Source organism: Caloenas nicobarica, chromosome 3 (assembly GCF_036013445.1).
Source record: "Caloenas nicobarica isolate bCalNic1 chromosome 3, bCalNic1.hap1, whole genome shotgun sequence".
In the NCBI taxonomy this organism is placed as follows: Eukaryota; Metazoa; Chordata; class Aves; order Columbiformes; family Columbidae; genus Caloenas; species Caloenas nicobarica.
The window spans coordinates 44,345,662-44,363,331 of NC_088247.1; the positions used below are offsets into that span (position 1 = coordinate 44,345,662).

Below are 17,670 nucleotides of genomic sequence, written 5' to 3' on the forward strand. Positions count from 1 at the left end.
GCCTTCTAACAAAACACTTCATGTTATCTCAAATGCTAGCCAGCAAAATACAGAATTTATTACTTATGAATATTTTCAATTTAAACATTAACATACCAAAACCAACTTACCAAACTATAGATTATGGCTAAAGTATGCTTAATATCATTAGTGGCTTAAGTGATGTCTAAGGATCAGAGTTTCCTAGATAATAGTATGTCAGCATATGAACACGCTTAGAAAACAGTAGGTCAGTAGACAAACATACTTAGAACAGAGTATACAGGAAAATTATCTTCTGTAGGGAAATAAGCTTCCTTAGATTGTTTTTTAATGAGGAAAAGAAAGTGGAAAGTTAATGTATCTTTATATAGACTATGAAAAAAGCTTTAAAAATGTATGATAAACTCTCTGCAAGAACCAGTACAATAGCTAGAGTTATTTATTTTTGTAACAAGTTTATTTTCTTCTGTTCCCAGGTTCAGTGAAGCACTTATTTATGTACAAATTATTTGGTAATGAACCCTGTTTGTCTGAAATAGTAAAGCAACATGTCAGATATTTACACTTAGTCATTTTCACAAAAACATGAAGGGAAATTGTGTCTTGCCCTTTTAACACACATCTCACATCTTACAGCTATATAAGTAGTAGCTGTGGTGTTTACTGCACGAGATGTGAGCAGCAGGTTGGAAGACAGAAGAGTCAACAAAACAATTATTTTTATTTTTAAGGCAATTTGATTACTGGTAAAACTAGAGACAACTTTTTTGAAAAGCTTGGCTTCTGAAATATGTGTTGGAACCACAGTACCGTTAATGAATATTCAAAGTATAGTGTGGAACAACGTGGAAGTAAAATCATCTCACGTATAATACCATAAAAGTCTGGAGCCACAAGAGACATGGATGCCTTCTGGATGAATACAAATGACAGCATGGAAAGCACAGAGCAAGTTATTTTTGAAAAATTGTGCTATGGACCTTTTTTATGGCTGTATCTTTTAAAAACATTTAAAAGATTTTATTCCATCATAAAAAGAATGCAAATTTAAAGTACTCATTACTTTTTTTTTTGGCTAGCATTTTCACCTTTTAAAAGTATTTGTAGAAAAAGTAATAACGGCAAATCCCACTATACACTAAGGGTGGATTCCTGAGAGGCGAGACAGTTAGCAATTTGTCAGATAAAGCAATTCATCCTCATCAGAATAAGCATAACAGATGCATGTAATGACTTACAAAACACGTGTATTTAAATACACACAGACAAAGTACGAAGGATGAAGCATGAAGGATGGAAAAGAAAGGGAAAATTATCAGGACTGTTACAGAAGTGCTACTTCTGACTAATAACTGACAATCACCTCACTTTTTACATCTTTCGCCATGACCAATTCGATTCATCTGAGGATGAAAATTAAGATGGTGAAAATGTAACTGCTCAGAAAAGAGGCAGAAGACAACTGTCACAGAAGATTTATATCAGGCCTTCAGTTTCCCAGGAGAATCAGCTGAGATCTTTTGAAACAGAGATCCGGCGTGAAATGCCTGCATCTAGTTCAGTTGATGATCCTGCTCCTGCATTTTATTTCCCATATTACATACACTATCCCTGTGTATTTAAATTGTGTGCAGGTATTCACCTGCTATAATGTTAATTCTTACAGGAAAAACTGCTTCACTGTTAAACACAGGGACTTAATCTATTACATTAGTAAAGGCTAGAAAGCAGAGTATTGATTGGCAAAGCAACTCTATAAATAAAAAGCAACATATATCAGAGTATTCCTGTCTGAGAAATGTATACATTAGAGAAGCTGACAAGTAAAATAAAGTTTTGAAACGATAATCAACCTAATACAGGGTAAAAGGCAATGAAAGAAATCTGCTAGGATGAGGTGGTTTCAGTGCAAAGATGATGAAAGAAAGCTCATGAGTTTTCACAGGAAACAATACACGCAAAGAGCAATAAGCAAGATCCAGAACAAGTGTGTGCCCTTTCCCCAGTTTATAATAAGGCTACATATTCTCTGTGCACTTTGATAAGCCGGGATTAAACAAAGCCCACTGCTGGGCTCCAGAGTCTGCAATTGCTGCTGCTGCTCTTGCATCGGTAACTCTTGGATTGTTTTCTCTCCTCTGCACCTCCTACAGTTCTGATTAATCATAAGGAAAGACTGGCTAGCCATAACAAACAAAGCAAAACAAAAAATATTTCACAGCCTCAGAATTTTTGGACTTCATATATTTTTTTAACCTTTCCAGTGTTTTGAAGAGCAAAGAAGCAAAACTACTGTTGATGCAAAAGCAAAACTGAAATTAATCAACACTTTAATTGTAGTTTCTTTGAAAATCTAGTAACTAAATTTCGGGTCACAAACAACATAATAGTTTCCAAATTTGTCCTCTTCTGAAGACCATTTTTCTTCCACCTCCATTCCCCCAAAAAGTTTAGGAACTACAAATACACTACACTTCAGATCAGTGTTCCCATCCTATGAAGTACATACTAAAATGTAGAAATTCTTAAACAGTATTTGAAATTAATAAATTTCAAAGCAATAATATGAGTCCATGGCAGGAAAAAGAAGGATTTTTACCTAGGTCGTCCCCTGGTCATTTCGTCTTGATTTTCACACATAAATCTACTTTAGCCTCTTCCCCAAAAGCAAATGAAGAATTATGCTACTAGTGGTATTTTGGACTGAAATGGGAGAGTTTGATGAAGCAGACAGCCTTTCTACACTGAAGTTACTATGTTGTTCTAAATTAACACTTTGTATATAATGAATTATTTCCCATCATTAGTGTAATACGATTTCAACTTCGTAAATAATTTTCCATACACAATTCTTAATAATGCCTGGGTTGTTTTTTTTTTCTTTCTTTCTTTACTGGATGTAAGCAGTAATGATTTAGCAATGATTTTAAGAATTGTGTTGCTAATTAGCAAGAGAAAATAGCACTTTTCCATTCTACATTTATTCTTACCAAACTCTTCAGTTACATTCAGAGCAGCTTTTCCCACTGGCACTTCAGTTTTGGCAGTGACTACACAAGCTGTCTCACTATTAAAACTCTGACCTACTTGATTAGTTGCCCTAGCTGAAAAGTATTGTGAAAACAGCAATTTTAAAAGATAATTTGGAAATATTTTCAATTAACAAAAGTCCCTATCGAAAAGTTTTCTACTTTGTAAACCCAAATTTTAAGCAGATTCTGTTGCAAAGTAATTCTGATAAAGCACCGGTGATATTGCTGTTACTCATTGATATTGGTTTGTTATTTAGTGGTTGCCACACCATTGTGGCTATACGCATGAATATTTGTGCATATACGTCTTCTAATAAAGAAGATTGTTATGCAGGACTTCATACTGGGTTACTGCAGTGGTTCTCTTTATTACTAATTAGATATAGACATCTTGTCACGTGAAGAGTTTTCTCTAATCCTATCATAAAAATGTAAAATACATCAAAGATAAGACTAGCAAAACATAACTCATCTGAATCAATAATCACTCCAAATTACACTTATAAATGTTCATGTCGATAATACAACCAAGTCCTATTCTATCTATTGGACTAGGTAGGAGAAGGAAGGGTAATCGCAAGGAACTTTACGTAACAACAGATACAAAAGTATCTTAATATTTTCAAAAAATATTTCACTGACACAAACAGCATTTGCCTGAAATAAATGTGACAAGAAGCATCTGCTAAAACAGAAAAATCTACATCTAAGCAATACTACGGGGCTAAAAAAGCAAATTTTATTAATGTTTATGAATGTTCAAATGTTTAACCTAGCGATGGTCTTATACTTTTCCTCATTTGCCCTTAAAAAGGAAAAATAAGATCGGACATTAACAGGAGCCTACAGCTTTATTAAGTTTTTTTTTTAATAAAAAAGAAGGTATTACTTTGACGTATTTGCAACAATGTTCTTACAGCATTTCAAATTTATTTAGAATTTGCCATTTGCAGACCAGACCTTCAGCTTTTCAAGGATAGTTATTATCAGAGAATGCCAAATCTGAAATTATGAATGTTAGGTTCTTGCACACACATACATACAATACTTGGTTTGTAATCCTGAAAGGCTGGGGGGGCACAATCCACTAAGGTCACAAGTTGGAAATCAGGTAAGATTTTATACAGAGGTTATATGGAAGTGGGGTGCCATAGTAGGAAGACTAAATGGGAGAAACCCAAAACTTAATGAGCCCATTACTGAAGATATTTCAGATGTAGTAGTGTTTTAACCACATTGAATTCAAAGTCACATTTTAGAACATAACCAGTATAATTACAACCTCAGTAATAACATTTCAGCTGCTTCATCAACACTTTCACAAAAAGTTTGTAAGAAAAAAGATGAATATACCTATGAAGAGTTAGGAATACACAGAGAGAAATTTTAACACATTAAGCATACCTGTGTTCGCAGAATTTCACCTTTTGACAGTTGCATATCACCGGTCAATTCTTTCACAGTAATGCTGAGTGGTTCCAGACGCTTGCTGAAGTAATTTGTCATTTCAGCTGCCAAAGCCTTCATAGGAGCAACATACACAATCTGCACCAAAAGGACACAGGCTTGATAAATGAGCAAACCCCACAGCATCGTTTGTTTCATGGCAACCCTTACAAATCACAATTTATTGTGAAATATGATGCCAGGCACTTACACTGAAAAATCTTAATAGTGATATATGAAAAGTAGTTATCTTTCTTGGATAACTGTGCAGCTGTTTAAAGGACAATGGATTTTTGTTTATACAGCCTCATCACTTTGAAAATTCTTTCTGCATCAAACTAAACACACTTTCATAGCTTTTTACTCACATAATAAGATTCTTAGAACACAAATAAGAATAGCTTTAACAGTAATGAAGTAAATCAACACTAGCCTTAGCTGTGACTTGGAAAAGTGTAATACCCTTGAAAACTTCCTGATTTCGTATTCCACATATAGCATATAATGGGTTTTATGTTACAACTTAAAAAGCTGTTACTTGGTTCATTACATTCCTACCTTAAACTCATCCTTTTTGATAACGCCATGCTGGACATGCTGGCGAATTTCATGAAGGATTGTCAGCATGGCAATGTTTGTCTTCCCAGCTCCAGTGGGGGCACAGATCAGCATGTTCTCATTTGTGTTGTAGGCAGTCTCAAAAACTATAGATTGGATTCGGTTTAATCGTTTCATGCCTTTAAAAGCAAGTTGTCCAATCTGTTAAAAAAAACAACACACATATTTTGGGGTTTTCATATATGTGTGTGTGTGTATACATACATGAATCACAAAAAAAAAAAAAAGAATTAATGGTTACAAAACTTAGGATACTTGTTGAAATATATTTATTATTCCAAGGTTTTTATTCTGAGGATATCACTCCCGCCCAACCTTCAAATATTGAATTCATAAGGAAAACAAAATACAGCAGAATAACATCTCTTAAAATTAATTAAATTAAAAATTAATTTAAAAAAATTAATTAAAAAAATTAAAAAAATTTAAAAAAATTAATTAAAATCTTTAGCTGCATACTACTTTAGCATTTGTTTTTAATCAAGACTATGACCAAAACTAATATACAGTAAAACAACAACCTATTGATAATTAAACATCAGTAAAACAGCAAAAGTCAGATTAGAAGAATATACATCTTAAAATAGAAGATGACAAACTACAACTACTCAAATGGAAGAGGAGGCAGCAATACACAGGAACCTGCTGAAGAAACAGATGATTTTTAAATTATTTATGATTAATTTTGTGTAATAAAGATTATGCAAACACACACACAAATTCAGTAACAACTTTCTCTTTGCTTCTGAGGAAATCTCCATCTTGCACTTGTTAATGTTCAGACCTTTCTCCAAGAACACTTACGACAAACTGCAGGTCCCAAAAGGAACATAAAACTTGGATGCACAGTCTCAAATTTAGAGAATGTTTTCAAAAATTAAATTATATAGCTAATATAGGCAATTAGTTATTATAGCTTAATGTATGTTTAAATCTTATAAAGTACAAATAATCATTTATAAAAATAGATATTTTTTTCTCAGTCTCTCTGAAAAATGAGATTTTCACCAAGAAAGAACTGCTGTAGCCAGTTACTATTTCTGCATTTGAAGATTCTAAAACATTTGCAACTGAACAAAAGACCCTCAAGATACAAAGTTAATTTTGTAATAAACTTGCTTTTTGTTAGTTACTTTTCACAGAGAGTTAAAAGAGGCTGCAGAACACAGAATTATTTCATTTCTACAGATTCAACTACCTTCACTGCTTCTACAAATAATCATGAAAAGTATCTTACTGATATTTTTTACAATTACCATTTTCACTTTAATTGTAGGACACCACAAAAGTACAGCCCCGAAAGCATGTTCTGAAAATCTCCCTTTCCATTATTTTGGGCACTTTAGTTAATTTACACTAATTTCCTGTGGTAGTAGTTTCTCCAATACTAATAATATTCTTTCCAATTCTGAACAAATTAAGTGAGCAGGACTCGATTTATTACTACATCGGGTAATGCAAGCTTCAGAACGAGAGCTTTCTGAGCTATTCAAATCAACTACTTTATTTAACTTTACAATGGGTCAGTAGGTCTATCATTTTGCTGCAGCTTCTTAGTAGTGACCTCATGAGACATGCTAAGATGCAAAGTAAAAATTTAAGTTATTAAATATTAATAAATAATAATAATCAATAATATTAAATTAATAATACACCATTTTCATGGTACATGACAAAGCTCCACTCTTAGATGTAGAGGCATAACGTACTTAATGACTGGCCAATTGTAGTTTTATTCTAGAGGACTTTAAATATTGAAAACCAACATTCATTGACATAAAAGTCAATGAAAATGCTATGCAATGAACACGCTATTTCTTCTTGAAAAATGTTATTTTCAATTTAGCAGTACTTTTGTCTCAGCAAAGCTTTCTGTTCGAAAACTTCTTGTGCAACATTGTAAAAAAAGTTCCATTCAAATAATGGATTGCATTTGTATTTACAGCATTGATACATCTCAAATATACTTAAATATCTGTTCTAAACTGTTTAAGTGTCTTTAGTAGAGAAAAAAAAAAGAGAAAAAAAAAAAAGTATCTCATCCAAATACTTCCAGTATTTTTCATCAAGTTTCTTCAATTTTTAAGCGCCTGACTTTCAGGATTACAATAATTTTCACTATTAATGTTCTTTCACAGTTTATTCTGCTTGCAAGATTACAGGGAGAAAGCTTATTTGTTTTGCACCAGGTTTTGTACACATAATGTTTACTTGGTGTATCATCTTCAAAACTCATTGCATCTTCATGAATGAAACTATTACAAAGTGTTAATGGGTTTCCTGGAGACCTCCTGATTACCTTAGTGCTTATCAGGGTTCAATCAGCTATTTTTATGGCCTCCTTAGCCATTTTAGGTTTCGAATTTGCCTGTTACTGCATTTTGAGATTTCTTGACAGGTCTTCGAAAATTGTTATATTTTTTCCTTTTCCCTCCCATTCCTTCTAATTGGTTTTAGAAGCTATTATAAACACCATCAAGTTCACACTGATAAACACTGTTTACAGTTACTACAGAGAGAAACTCATGAACACAACTGGTGATTAAAGAGTTGAACTAACAAAACACCACATTGCACAATACGTGCATTATTTAAGGAAGCAGTTTTTAAACAGAAGCAGAAACCCAGTTGTCTAAATAAAGGCAGGTGTAAGTATCTTCAGCAAAGAACAACAGTAGTTTTTCACTCACATAATTGAACATACGTAGCTTTACACATACCGGTCTCTTTACAGTCATGTGATTGTCAATGCCTCTAAATAAAATGTGTTTTAAGTGTTTTCTTAAACTACTGCCTGTAGGATTATATTGTTCCAGCTTCTCTCAATTTTTTAAGTGGGCAGTGTAAGACATCTTTTTCCTCTACGTTTGGAGGAACTTACATATACTATAGCCCTGGGACATGTAATTGTTAGCATAAATAAATAAATAAATAAATAAATAAATGTTTATATAAATAAAAATAATGTCTCTTTTCCTATTAGAAAGTAGCAATACCATGGATTAAGTCTGACTCGGTAAGCAGCAATAAACAAACAGATGTTCCAGAAGCACCAGAGAAAGCTGTGTTACGAGTTAGAAAAACAAACAACCTCAGCTTGTTTTCTGGAAAGATGCTAAGCCTACTGAAACAGGGACATTAAGAATAGAATAAAGAGTAATAAAAAATAAAACCCATAAAAGACTGGTTACAAATTAGAAGTATTTTTAAAATTATGGTATCCTGACTAGAACCTAGACTTTCATTCAACACATTAATTAATTTTCGAGCAACTTGAAAAGGTGAACACTGACAAATCAATAAACAGTCACAATCACAATGCACAGTCAATATATAATGTTCTTTGAAAGGTGGTTCTGCAAGAATATATTAAGGATTTAAAAAGCTATAAGAAAAAGGACTTCCAGAGAAAACACTAGCTTAAGACATCTTCAAACCAACTCCCCATTTGGTTGAAAAAATTTCAGATTATCCTTCCCCAAAACTTCATTTTATTCCAAACAGTAAGTACAGCTAAGTACATAATCCAAACCCAGTAGTTGTGCCCTTAAAAATCACTAGGAATAAAATGGAGAGTGGACAGAAACGCAACAGTATGTACAGAACTCCTTAGTTTGACAAACCTACTATAAGACTGTTTTTTTAATTTGTCATTTGCCCAAACTATCTAGTTAGAATGCTGAAAATAATTACTTCCCTCTGGCATATTAATGGCAGTCAAGACTTCTACAGACCAATTCTTTTTCAGATAATCCAGTGAAACCCCTTCTTGCTTAAGGGACTGGTAGCCACTGGATGGCAGAATTTGATTTTTCTGAAGGTGAATGAGATGCAACATCCTTCAGCTTTCTATTCGAGAGCTGATTTATCCCTAGAATTCTACACAAACGAAAGGAAGTTTAAGTGGAATACAATCCGAGTGCTATTCTTGACACACAATTTCATGCCCAAGATGGTGCCATTTTTAGATAAGCATGAATCAATGTGAAAGACCACTGAGAAGCAACTCTTTGAAGATGACACTCATAGCAGCTCTGATCTGCATGTTGAAAACCTTTACTTTTACTCCAGTGAGGTTTCCAATTCTTTCCCCAGGAATTTACTACTACAACTAACACATTTGTAAGTAAATGAGATTACAGTTGAAGATACTCTAAATTAGTCATTTCATTAAAAATATATTTATGTGTTGGTGCTCTAACAGAAAATCAAAAATAAGATGAAACTGCTAAACGTCGTTTGAATCATTAAAGTAATATTCACAATGGAGACCATACGATTCAGTCTGCAGGCAAGCTACAGCTCGGAAACATAACTGCTTTAATGACACCGTAACAAGTCTGTTCTAAATAGTACATGCCATCTGCACTTTAGACAGAGTTTTAGTCATGTAATTCATGAGCCAGACCTTGTAGTTCTACAGAATTTAACAAATATGATAAAGAAGATACTCACTTTTTTCCCCAGGCGCACCTCTGAATCCTGCTATGGTCCATCTGCAGCCTATAGCACTCATCCCTCACCCAGAACGAAAGGGTGCTAACTACAAGTTCCATTAAAAGCTGAGATCTTCTTTTACTCTCAGTCTCACTGCATGCATTAATACTAGTTGGCAGAAAGAGCTTCTCAGATACAATTAACCTCAGTATCACAAATTTTTACTCAGTGGCCCAATGTGCTCTTAAGTCAACTTCAAGGTACAATGCTAGTATTTTAGTAGCAGCTTCTAAATTCAATATTGGCAGGCACCGACATAGCATAATTTGTCTTAACTAATCTATCCAGAGCGACACTAGAAAAAAATATATACATACTTAATTTTTAGCAATTTATCCAGAAAATATGTCTGGGTGTTATCTCCCTTAAAATTATCCTATTTTATTGATTTATCTGCAGGACATTCTCTTTGTATTCCTCATTCTAAAAGAGATTTTGTATAATCCATGTTAATTTTTCCAGTTTTCATAAAATACTAAATAAATCTTCTCATAGTCTGAAATAAATAAGTGTTAGTCATCTGCCCTAATTTCCACAGCATAAAATCACCTAAAATAAATGGTCTATGATGACGACTTCTTCTGTCATAGTATAACAAAAGAATAAAATTACTACCCATTTATCATAAAGATAATCCATTGCGCTCATAAACCATATTTAAACTTTCAGCATTTTCCCTACTCATTGGTCTAATTTCAATGTAGATGTATTTTAATCAAAGTACCTTAAATGTTTCAGGTGCAACAAATCCCATTCTGCAGTCATTTTTCCTATTGCACTTTCAATTAAAAATATAATTCATCTAACTGGTAATAGCATAAGTAATCCATGCTGTTTTACAGAAAATCCGCAAACCTCAGGAACTGAAGTTCAGATGTCCCTCCCTGGAGGTGTTTAAAAGGCGTTTAGACAAGGTTCTTAGGGACATGGTTTAGTGCTAGAGTTAGGTTATGTTTGGACTCAATAATCCTAAGGGTCTCTTCCAACGAAATGGTTCTATGATTCCATATGATTCTATGACATCTAAGAAATCTCTAGGTCATATTTCCACTTTGCTGTACTTTGGAATGTTAGTTGTTAAAACACGTACCTGTGCATACACACTCATACACAGACACAAAAATGTATTTCTATATATATGTACATAAATACAAAAATTTTAATAAATACATTCCACTGTCCCTCCAAATTTCAAACATTTAGCAGTCCCCTCCGCTTTCTAATTATGCATGTATACATTTAAAGCATTTTTTGTGACAGTGTAAATCCTATATTATTACAGAAGATACACTCAGAAATACCATGGATGTTATAGCTGGAAACTTCCAGACCCTCCCTCCCCGATGATACTTTTCATATTCTTCTACTTTCATGGAGGTGGTAGCTCATGATATTTAGGAACAACAATAAATAAAAATGTATCTATATAGATAGCATAAAAGTAAAATTATTTTTATATTATCTTAGGTGTACTATGTGAGAATATAATTTCCTACCTCATCCAAAGACTGAAATATTGTCTTTCACAGTAGTATATACATTTTAAGCAAAGGTTCATAACACTTGAAAGAAAAACTGGATGATGTTTGGATCTGCTCCATTTAGCAGCAATTCATATCAGTGAGATTTCATTGGACTTAGGGGGACAATTTTTGTAGGAATAAGTCGCATACACAAAGACATGAAAATTATACAAGCGTACCAAATAGAGCTTAGCACTGGCTTTGGCCATAATCAGCATTTCAATTTCTTCAAGTAAGTACAAGTTATGTCTCATCCAAAGTGTAGTACCTGCAGAGTTATGTGCTATAAAGGAACAACGTTAGACAAATGCAAGGAACAAAAGGCACAATGGAATCAGTAGCTGGTTTCAAAGATGTACATGCTAGAACTGACTAAACTAAAAGCAAATCTCGTGTGGTATGGCTATCCATGTCACTACTAGTGCTCATCACAGAATCATTTAGGTTGGAGATCATCTAGTTCAAACCCCTGCTCAAAGCAGGATCACCTACATCAGCATGCCCAGGACTATATCCAATTGGGCTTTAGATATCTCCAAGGATGGAGACTCCACAACCTTTCTAGGCAACCTGTGCCAGTGTTTGACCACCTCAAAGTAAAAAATTATTTTCTTGTGCTTAGATGAAATTTCATGTGCTTCAGTGTGTGCCCGTTGCCTCTGGTGCTGTCACAGGGTATCACTGAGGAGAGGCTGGCTCTCTCTTTGTTAATCATTCTTACACTGGGTATTTATATACATTTGTAAAATTCCCCCAGACCCTCCTCTTCTCCAGCTCTCAGTCTCTCCTCACATGGAAGATGCTCCACTCCCTCAATCAGATTAAGAAGCCAGAAAAAAAATTCCTAGAAATTACAGATAATGAGCCATAAGGGTAAAATTATTCTCTGACGTTCTATAGAACACAGACTCACAGCCCATGAGACTTTCCTGAATATGTTTTTAATTTGAATTAAACATCATCTTCTAGAAAACTATGTAGTCTTGATTTTTAAAATTATCATCACATTCATGGGTTAATGCTATACGTATGTAAGCAGCAGTAGCCAACAGACACCAGGGAAATTTTCACACCTTCAAGTTGTATTAGTATCATTCAATTCAAAATAAACACTGCATAACTTTCCTAGATTCTGACAGGGAGTTCACAAGAATAAAAATGTATCCGGAGGAAAAAACAAACAAACAAACATGTTCATCATCTATTAAAGGACTATCCCTGCTTAGTTGAGTGTGGGATACTATTCGAGAAACCGAGTCTGACATTAGAAAGGAGGGAAAGCTATCGTAGCACACCAACTATAAAAATATTACATTTTTAGTTTGTTTGGAATGCTGTTTTTTTAAATCCTTATTAAACATTTCCCCTCCAGACTTTCAGACTTCATGTTTGCCATGGTACTGAAACTGTTATGTTTCTGACAGTTTTTTAGTACTAAGAAATGTGAACATTCTAGACAGCTCGTAACAGCAAGGGCTTTTCAACACAGAAACTTTCATTAAAGAATCAGTCTCCATCCAGAGGAAGTCCAGAACAGCTCCTTTAAAATAAAAAATAATTTAAAAAAAAAAATCCTACTAACCATGGTAACATGGGCACTCCCTGAAAAAAAATAGCCAATTAAAAAAAAAATCAAATAATAAACCCAATAATAAACCCCTCCCACATTATGTTTGTTTGTTTGTTTTGAAACCATCAGTCCTACCATCTTCCCTCTTGAAGAAAGAAGAGAGATCTATTCAAAAGTAAGATTTTTTTAGGGAAAATATTTAACTTCATATACGACAGCTAAGAGCTAACACGCCCGAAGTAAGTTCAACAAAAATCCTTTTAAGTCTATCCATGTATTGCCACCAACATTATCTAAACTCTTCTCTCGACAAGCTATACTACACAAACAACTGCAGCAGTCATACATCTTCTATAGATTTCTGAATCATTCAGTCATTGATTTGTATTAAAAATACACCAATCAAGAAATTTCCTTTGGTTCAATGTGCAGATTAAAGCCGAAGATTTCTGCATGTATAAAGCCAAAATCAGTTTGATGGAAATGATGGGAAAGCACCATCGCTCCAAGGCTCTCAGTGCTTTGAGTTAAAAAGCTGAAACAGCTTGGGGAACCTCTGCCCCTCACTGAGAGAATTTGTGTTCCTCAGCCTAGTTATAACATGACAAAAGACTATAGACACAATGATTACACTCTCTGGTGATTTGTTTTGAGAAAATGGATAACAAAGTGTTTCAGACAGATTTTTCCATAAAAGCAACTATTTCTATAGCACAGCAAATGTAAAGAAATTTTGGCATCCAAATAGACAGACGAGATTCTGATTTCAGTGACACTATTGTAAACTCAGAAGTATCTCATGTCAAGAGAATTATTTCAGATTATAGCAATGAAATGGAGAACAGAACACAGCCTCCTCTTAGAGCTTTCTGATGCCATTTGTGAATTACAAAGAAAAATTACCTTGAAGTAATGCAGCTAGTAGGAAAATAGCAAAAGGAAAATTGGTGACAGTTGTGGCATTTCCTAATAACATCAGAAGTTAAAATTTTATCAGGATAGAAAGATTTGAGTTTAATTTGCTCACATTTCATCCATATTAACAGTATCAAAGAGGGTTTTCTTGAAAATTGTTTTTAAAAAGTAATGCTATACAAAGCTAAGAGCATGGAAGAGTGAAATACAAAAATCTCTATGAAGTTTAAAACATTTAAAATATTGTTACCCTTAACAGCAAGGCTCCTCCTGAACTGCTGTGTATTGACACCTCCTCTACCATCATCTCCCTGACTCTTTGAGATGGAGCAATGAGGAAAGTGATGTTTATATGCTACAGGTTTATGTTTTTTTCCATTCAGAGAACACTCACTCTCATATTTCTCACACCTGTATACAAATAGACTCCTAGCTCTGCTGATGGCATATCGAACCCTTAATTTATTTTCCTGTGAAAATGTAGCGTCTCTTTTAAAGAGAGAGGAGGAAAAAAAAAATATCACTGTTAGAGGCACACTGTCTCAAAAGTAACTGTAATCAAAGAGTTAATACAGAAATCCTTTTTCTAGTTGTTCAAGAATATAGACACTGCAAGACAAAGGGAGAAACCCAACAAATAAGAAAGGAACATAACAAGGGCATCGTAAAAGCAATTACATGAGTTACGGCTATTGGTGAGAAAAAGGTTACTCTACTAACATGGAGCATAAAACCTGAAGCCCTTTTATGTAATCAATATAAAACAGTTTTAGCTGACTTTTCACAAATAAAGAGATTATGATATGATATGGAAGTACACACAAACTACTTCTTGAAAGTAAATTATTGCACCAATCCCCACTTCTGAAGTAGCTGGCAGAATTTTGAAACAACGGCATGATATCAAGAGAGATACAATTTATTGTTTTCCATCCATATTCTTGTTGCAGTTTTGAAAGAATGTCACAACAGCAAAGGAGGAATATTCGCGCAGAAGTTTCCTTCATTATGTTATGTTCAATGAAATGTAATTCCTATGCATGGCTAAATAAAATCTTCTTCCTCTATAGTTTCCTGCAAATTAAAGGTTCCTATTTCACTTCTCCAGATTGATTTCCAATATGCTATGGAGGAAATAAATGTTTTGTACTATTATCGTCGTTATCATTATTATACAAAGCACATCTATTTATGCATATATATTAAAAAATGACTCTTATTTGATATGCTCACTTCTAATATTAGATTAACTGGTAGGATATTTCAAATTTTCCAGCTAGAACTCAGAAAAAGTGTTTTGTTGGAATAAGATACGAAACACACACAAAAAAATCTTTTCCACTTTAAGGGACTTTACATTACTTTTTTGCTCCCTGTTGCTCCGCAGGCAAACAACTGCTACTCTTCAAAAATTTCAAAACTTCCACTGTATTAGTAGCTACCGTGTGATCTTGAGGTTAATGGAAACTGCAAGTCTGAGATGAATAGCCTATCAGATATAAAGTCAATCTTTTAGTCATGCAGCTTCTCTATACCAAAACCTTTTAAAAACACTTAAAAACTATTTTGTGGTTTCTAACTGAATCCCTTGATGGACAATCTCAGTCCCATTTCTATTACCTAAAGACCTGGGACATTCTTATCCTCAATAAGAGATTCATGACTCAAGGAGAGTACTGAAACTTGTGCTAATTAAAGACAAACATTAAAATCAGGCAAAATAATTTGTCTAAAATATTTTCAGTGCCAGTTAATCTTCTAAATGTTACAGCATACCAGAAATTAGCGTATACTTCCCTCATCTTTGAAAATACTCACTTTGAAACTACATTTCTTAAAAATGAAAACCAATTTTGGTCTCAAGTATAATTTTCATTAGAATTTAAAATACTACCCTGTATTTCTCTTTAATTTGAAGACTGATTACTCCTAAGAACCAAAGCTTGCCTTCAGGTACGCTATCAAAGCAAAACAGACTACTGTATTCTTCTACAGTCGTACTATGAATTTCCATTGAGAGACGGCTATCCCCTAAACAGGATGCAGCAGAAGCGTTATTCACTCTCCACTCTTAATTATCAAAATGACTAGTTTTGAGTAGTCTTCATTAGAAACTTTACAGATCTCTGCACGTGCTTTGTACCAAAAAGTCTCTATGTTCAGTCAACAACATAAACGTACCTCCCTGAAGAATGAAAAACGGTCATTTAAAAAGTTGCATTCTCAATTTAAATATTTCACTTATTACGATAATTTAATGAGGTCAACAAACATAACAGCTGCAAAGTCACTAGGTAGATATAATTGGATTTCAAATCTTACGGTGATTAAGTGCAAGTGGAAAAAAATGCCGTGAACCAGAAAGCTGCATTTCTTTGAGCTACATGCAGCTGCACTGTGGCAGAAGGTGTCTACCTGAAATATTTCTTGGATTTTTATTGGTCATTGTTTTCACTCTACAAAATTTAATAAATAAAAGTCACTCAATTTTACACTCAGTTGAACATCACAATTTGGAGCCTAAATATTGTTTTTGAAAGCAAATTTAAACCTGTCTTTAACAGAGAAGGGTAACAGCACTTTGTATTTTTATAGACCTTTAAAATATAGATACCTTTCATTTTTTTTATCCTTAAGCCCTAATTAATTCAATATTATTTTATGCACACAAAGACATTAGTTCTAATGGCACACGTAGAAGCCACTTCAGGATAATATTTTCAAACTATATACTTTAGCTTGTCCGTAACATACGGTATAAACTACTTCTTCCTAATAGGATGTAAAAAACTCAGAAACACTAACTGAGTGCTCTGAAGGGTAATTATAGTTGAAACTACTAATAATTTTAACACATCAAGTAAAAGTGAAAGAATGGCAAAACAGAAGAATATTCTCGGGAGAGTAACTACTACTGTCATAATCTTTCTACAACTCAATTTTCTTTTCTGTTTCAGTTAATTTCACACTAATGTTAACCAAGGCGGCAGCACGGTTTTACAATACAGATGTTAAAAGACTACTAATTCTACAAGGCAAGACTGCAAGCACAATCAGTCTCCTTTTTTTTTTTTTTTTTTTCCTACAAGAACACAGCTATTTTGTTCCCCCTAATCCTGGCTAAACCAGCAGCATTCACAGAAGTTCTTCTACTTGATCTGCTGTAGGAAAATAAAAGGTAGGGGAGGGTAGATGAACGTTTTGTGGTAAGGTCACCAACGTGTGGGAACAAGCAAAGTTCAAGTATCAAAAGACAAAATGTACAACAGTATTAAAAAACATTCGGGAAATTCATCTAATGACTTCTGATTGTAAAACATATTTCTGCGTCTGCATTATCATCCATAACAAATGAAATACCCTGTGATGAATAAAGAAACATACACTCTCACAAAACCCCCGCGAGATCCATCTCTCAAACTAAGCCAAACAAAAACTAGAAAGCCACTCTCTGGTAGGATAATCTCTTCCATACTGACTGCATCTTTCAGTAGGACACTACACAGAGGGTAGCTGAGACTTTTGGCTGCCATATCTGGGTTTGCTTTTACTAAAATAGAACCATAAAATAGTTGTTCAATAAGAAACTTTCACAGACTCCTATTGCTCGAAGTGGTGATCTTTTGCACAATAAACACCAAACATCTTTTTTTCTCAAGTATTCAGAACGAGTTTCATTGTTTGAATCTTTACACAAATTAAAATTCTGACAGGTAAAAGCAGGTACTTTGTTAAATTACTTCTAGTTACCAGCAGATGCATCTATTCCCACAGTGGCTCAGCAGGTGCTTTTCAGCAGCTGGTGCCCTTTACTGGTTTGCCTTTATAAGTGTTCCCATCAGATTTTCAACCATTTCAGAGGAAGCACTACACAATATACACAGACTTGGCAGCTGTGTAGAAAATGAAACAGGCTTAACATTTTATTCAAATCAGATGCAGCCAATTTTATCTCAGGTTCATATTAAAAAGTGCATTTCCCTATTCATATTTACAATCTGCATGAAAAGGAGCAATCAAAATCCCAAGTAACTGTAAGAATATGCAGTTCTCACATGACAGTATTTACCAAATATTTTTCAGCAAT

The 17,670-nt window shown here is 33.9% G+C and overlaps 1 protein-coding gene across 2 annotated transcripts in view; it reads right to left on the minus strand.

Moving 5' to 3' along the window:
• Positions 1-17,670, minus strand: part of ASCC3 (activating signal cointegrator 1 complex subunit 3) — a 267,227-nt gene that overhangs the window by 192,761 nt on the left and 56,796 nt on the right. For both annotated transcript variants that reach the window (XM_065631955.1, XM_065631954.1), the window contains exons 9-10: positions 5,019-5,219; positions 4,419-4,559 (exon numbers count right to left, since the gene is read on the minus strand). In XM_065631955.1, the coding sequence (XP_065488027.1) occupies positions 4,419-4,559; positions 5,019-5,219 (342 nt within the window). The remainder of the gene's footprint in view (positions 1-4,418; positions 4,560-5,018; positions 5,220-17,670) is intronic.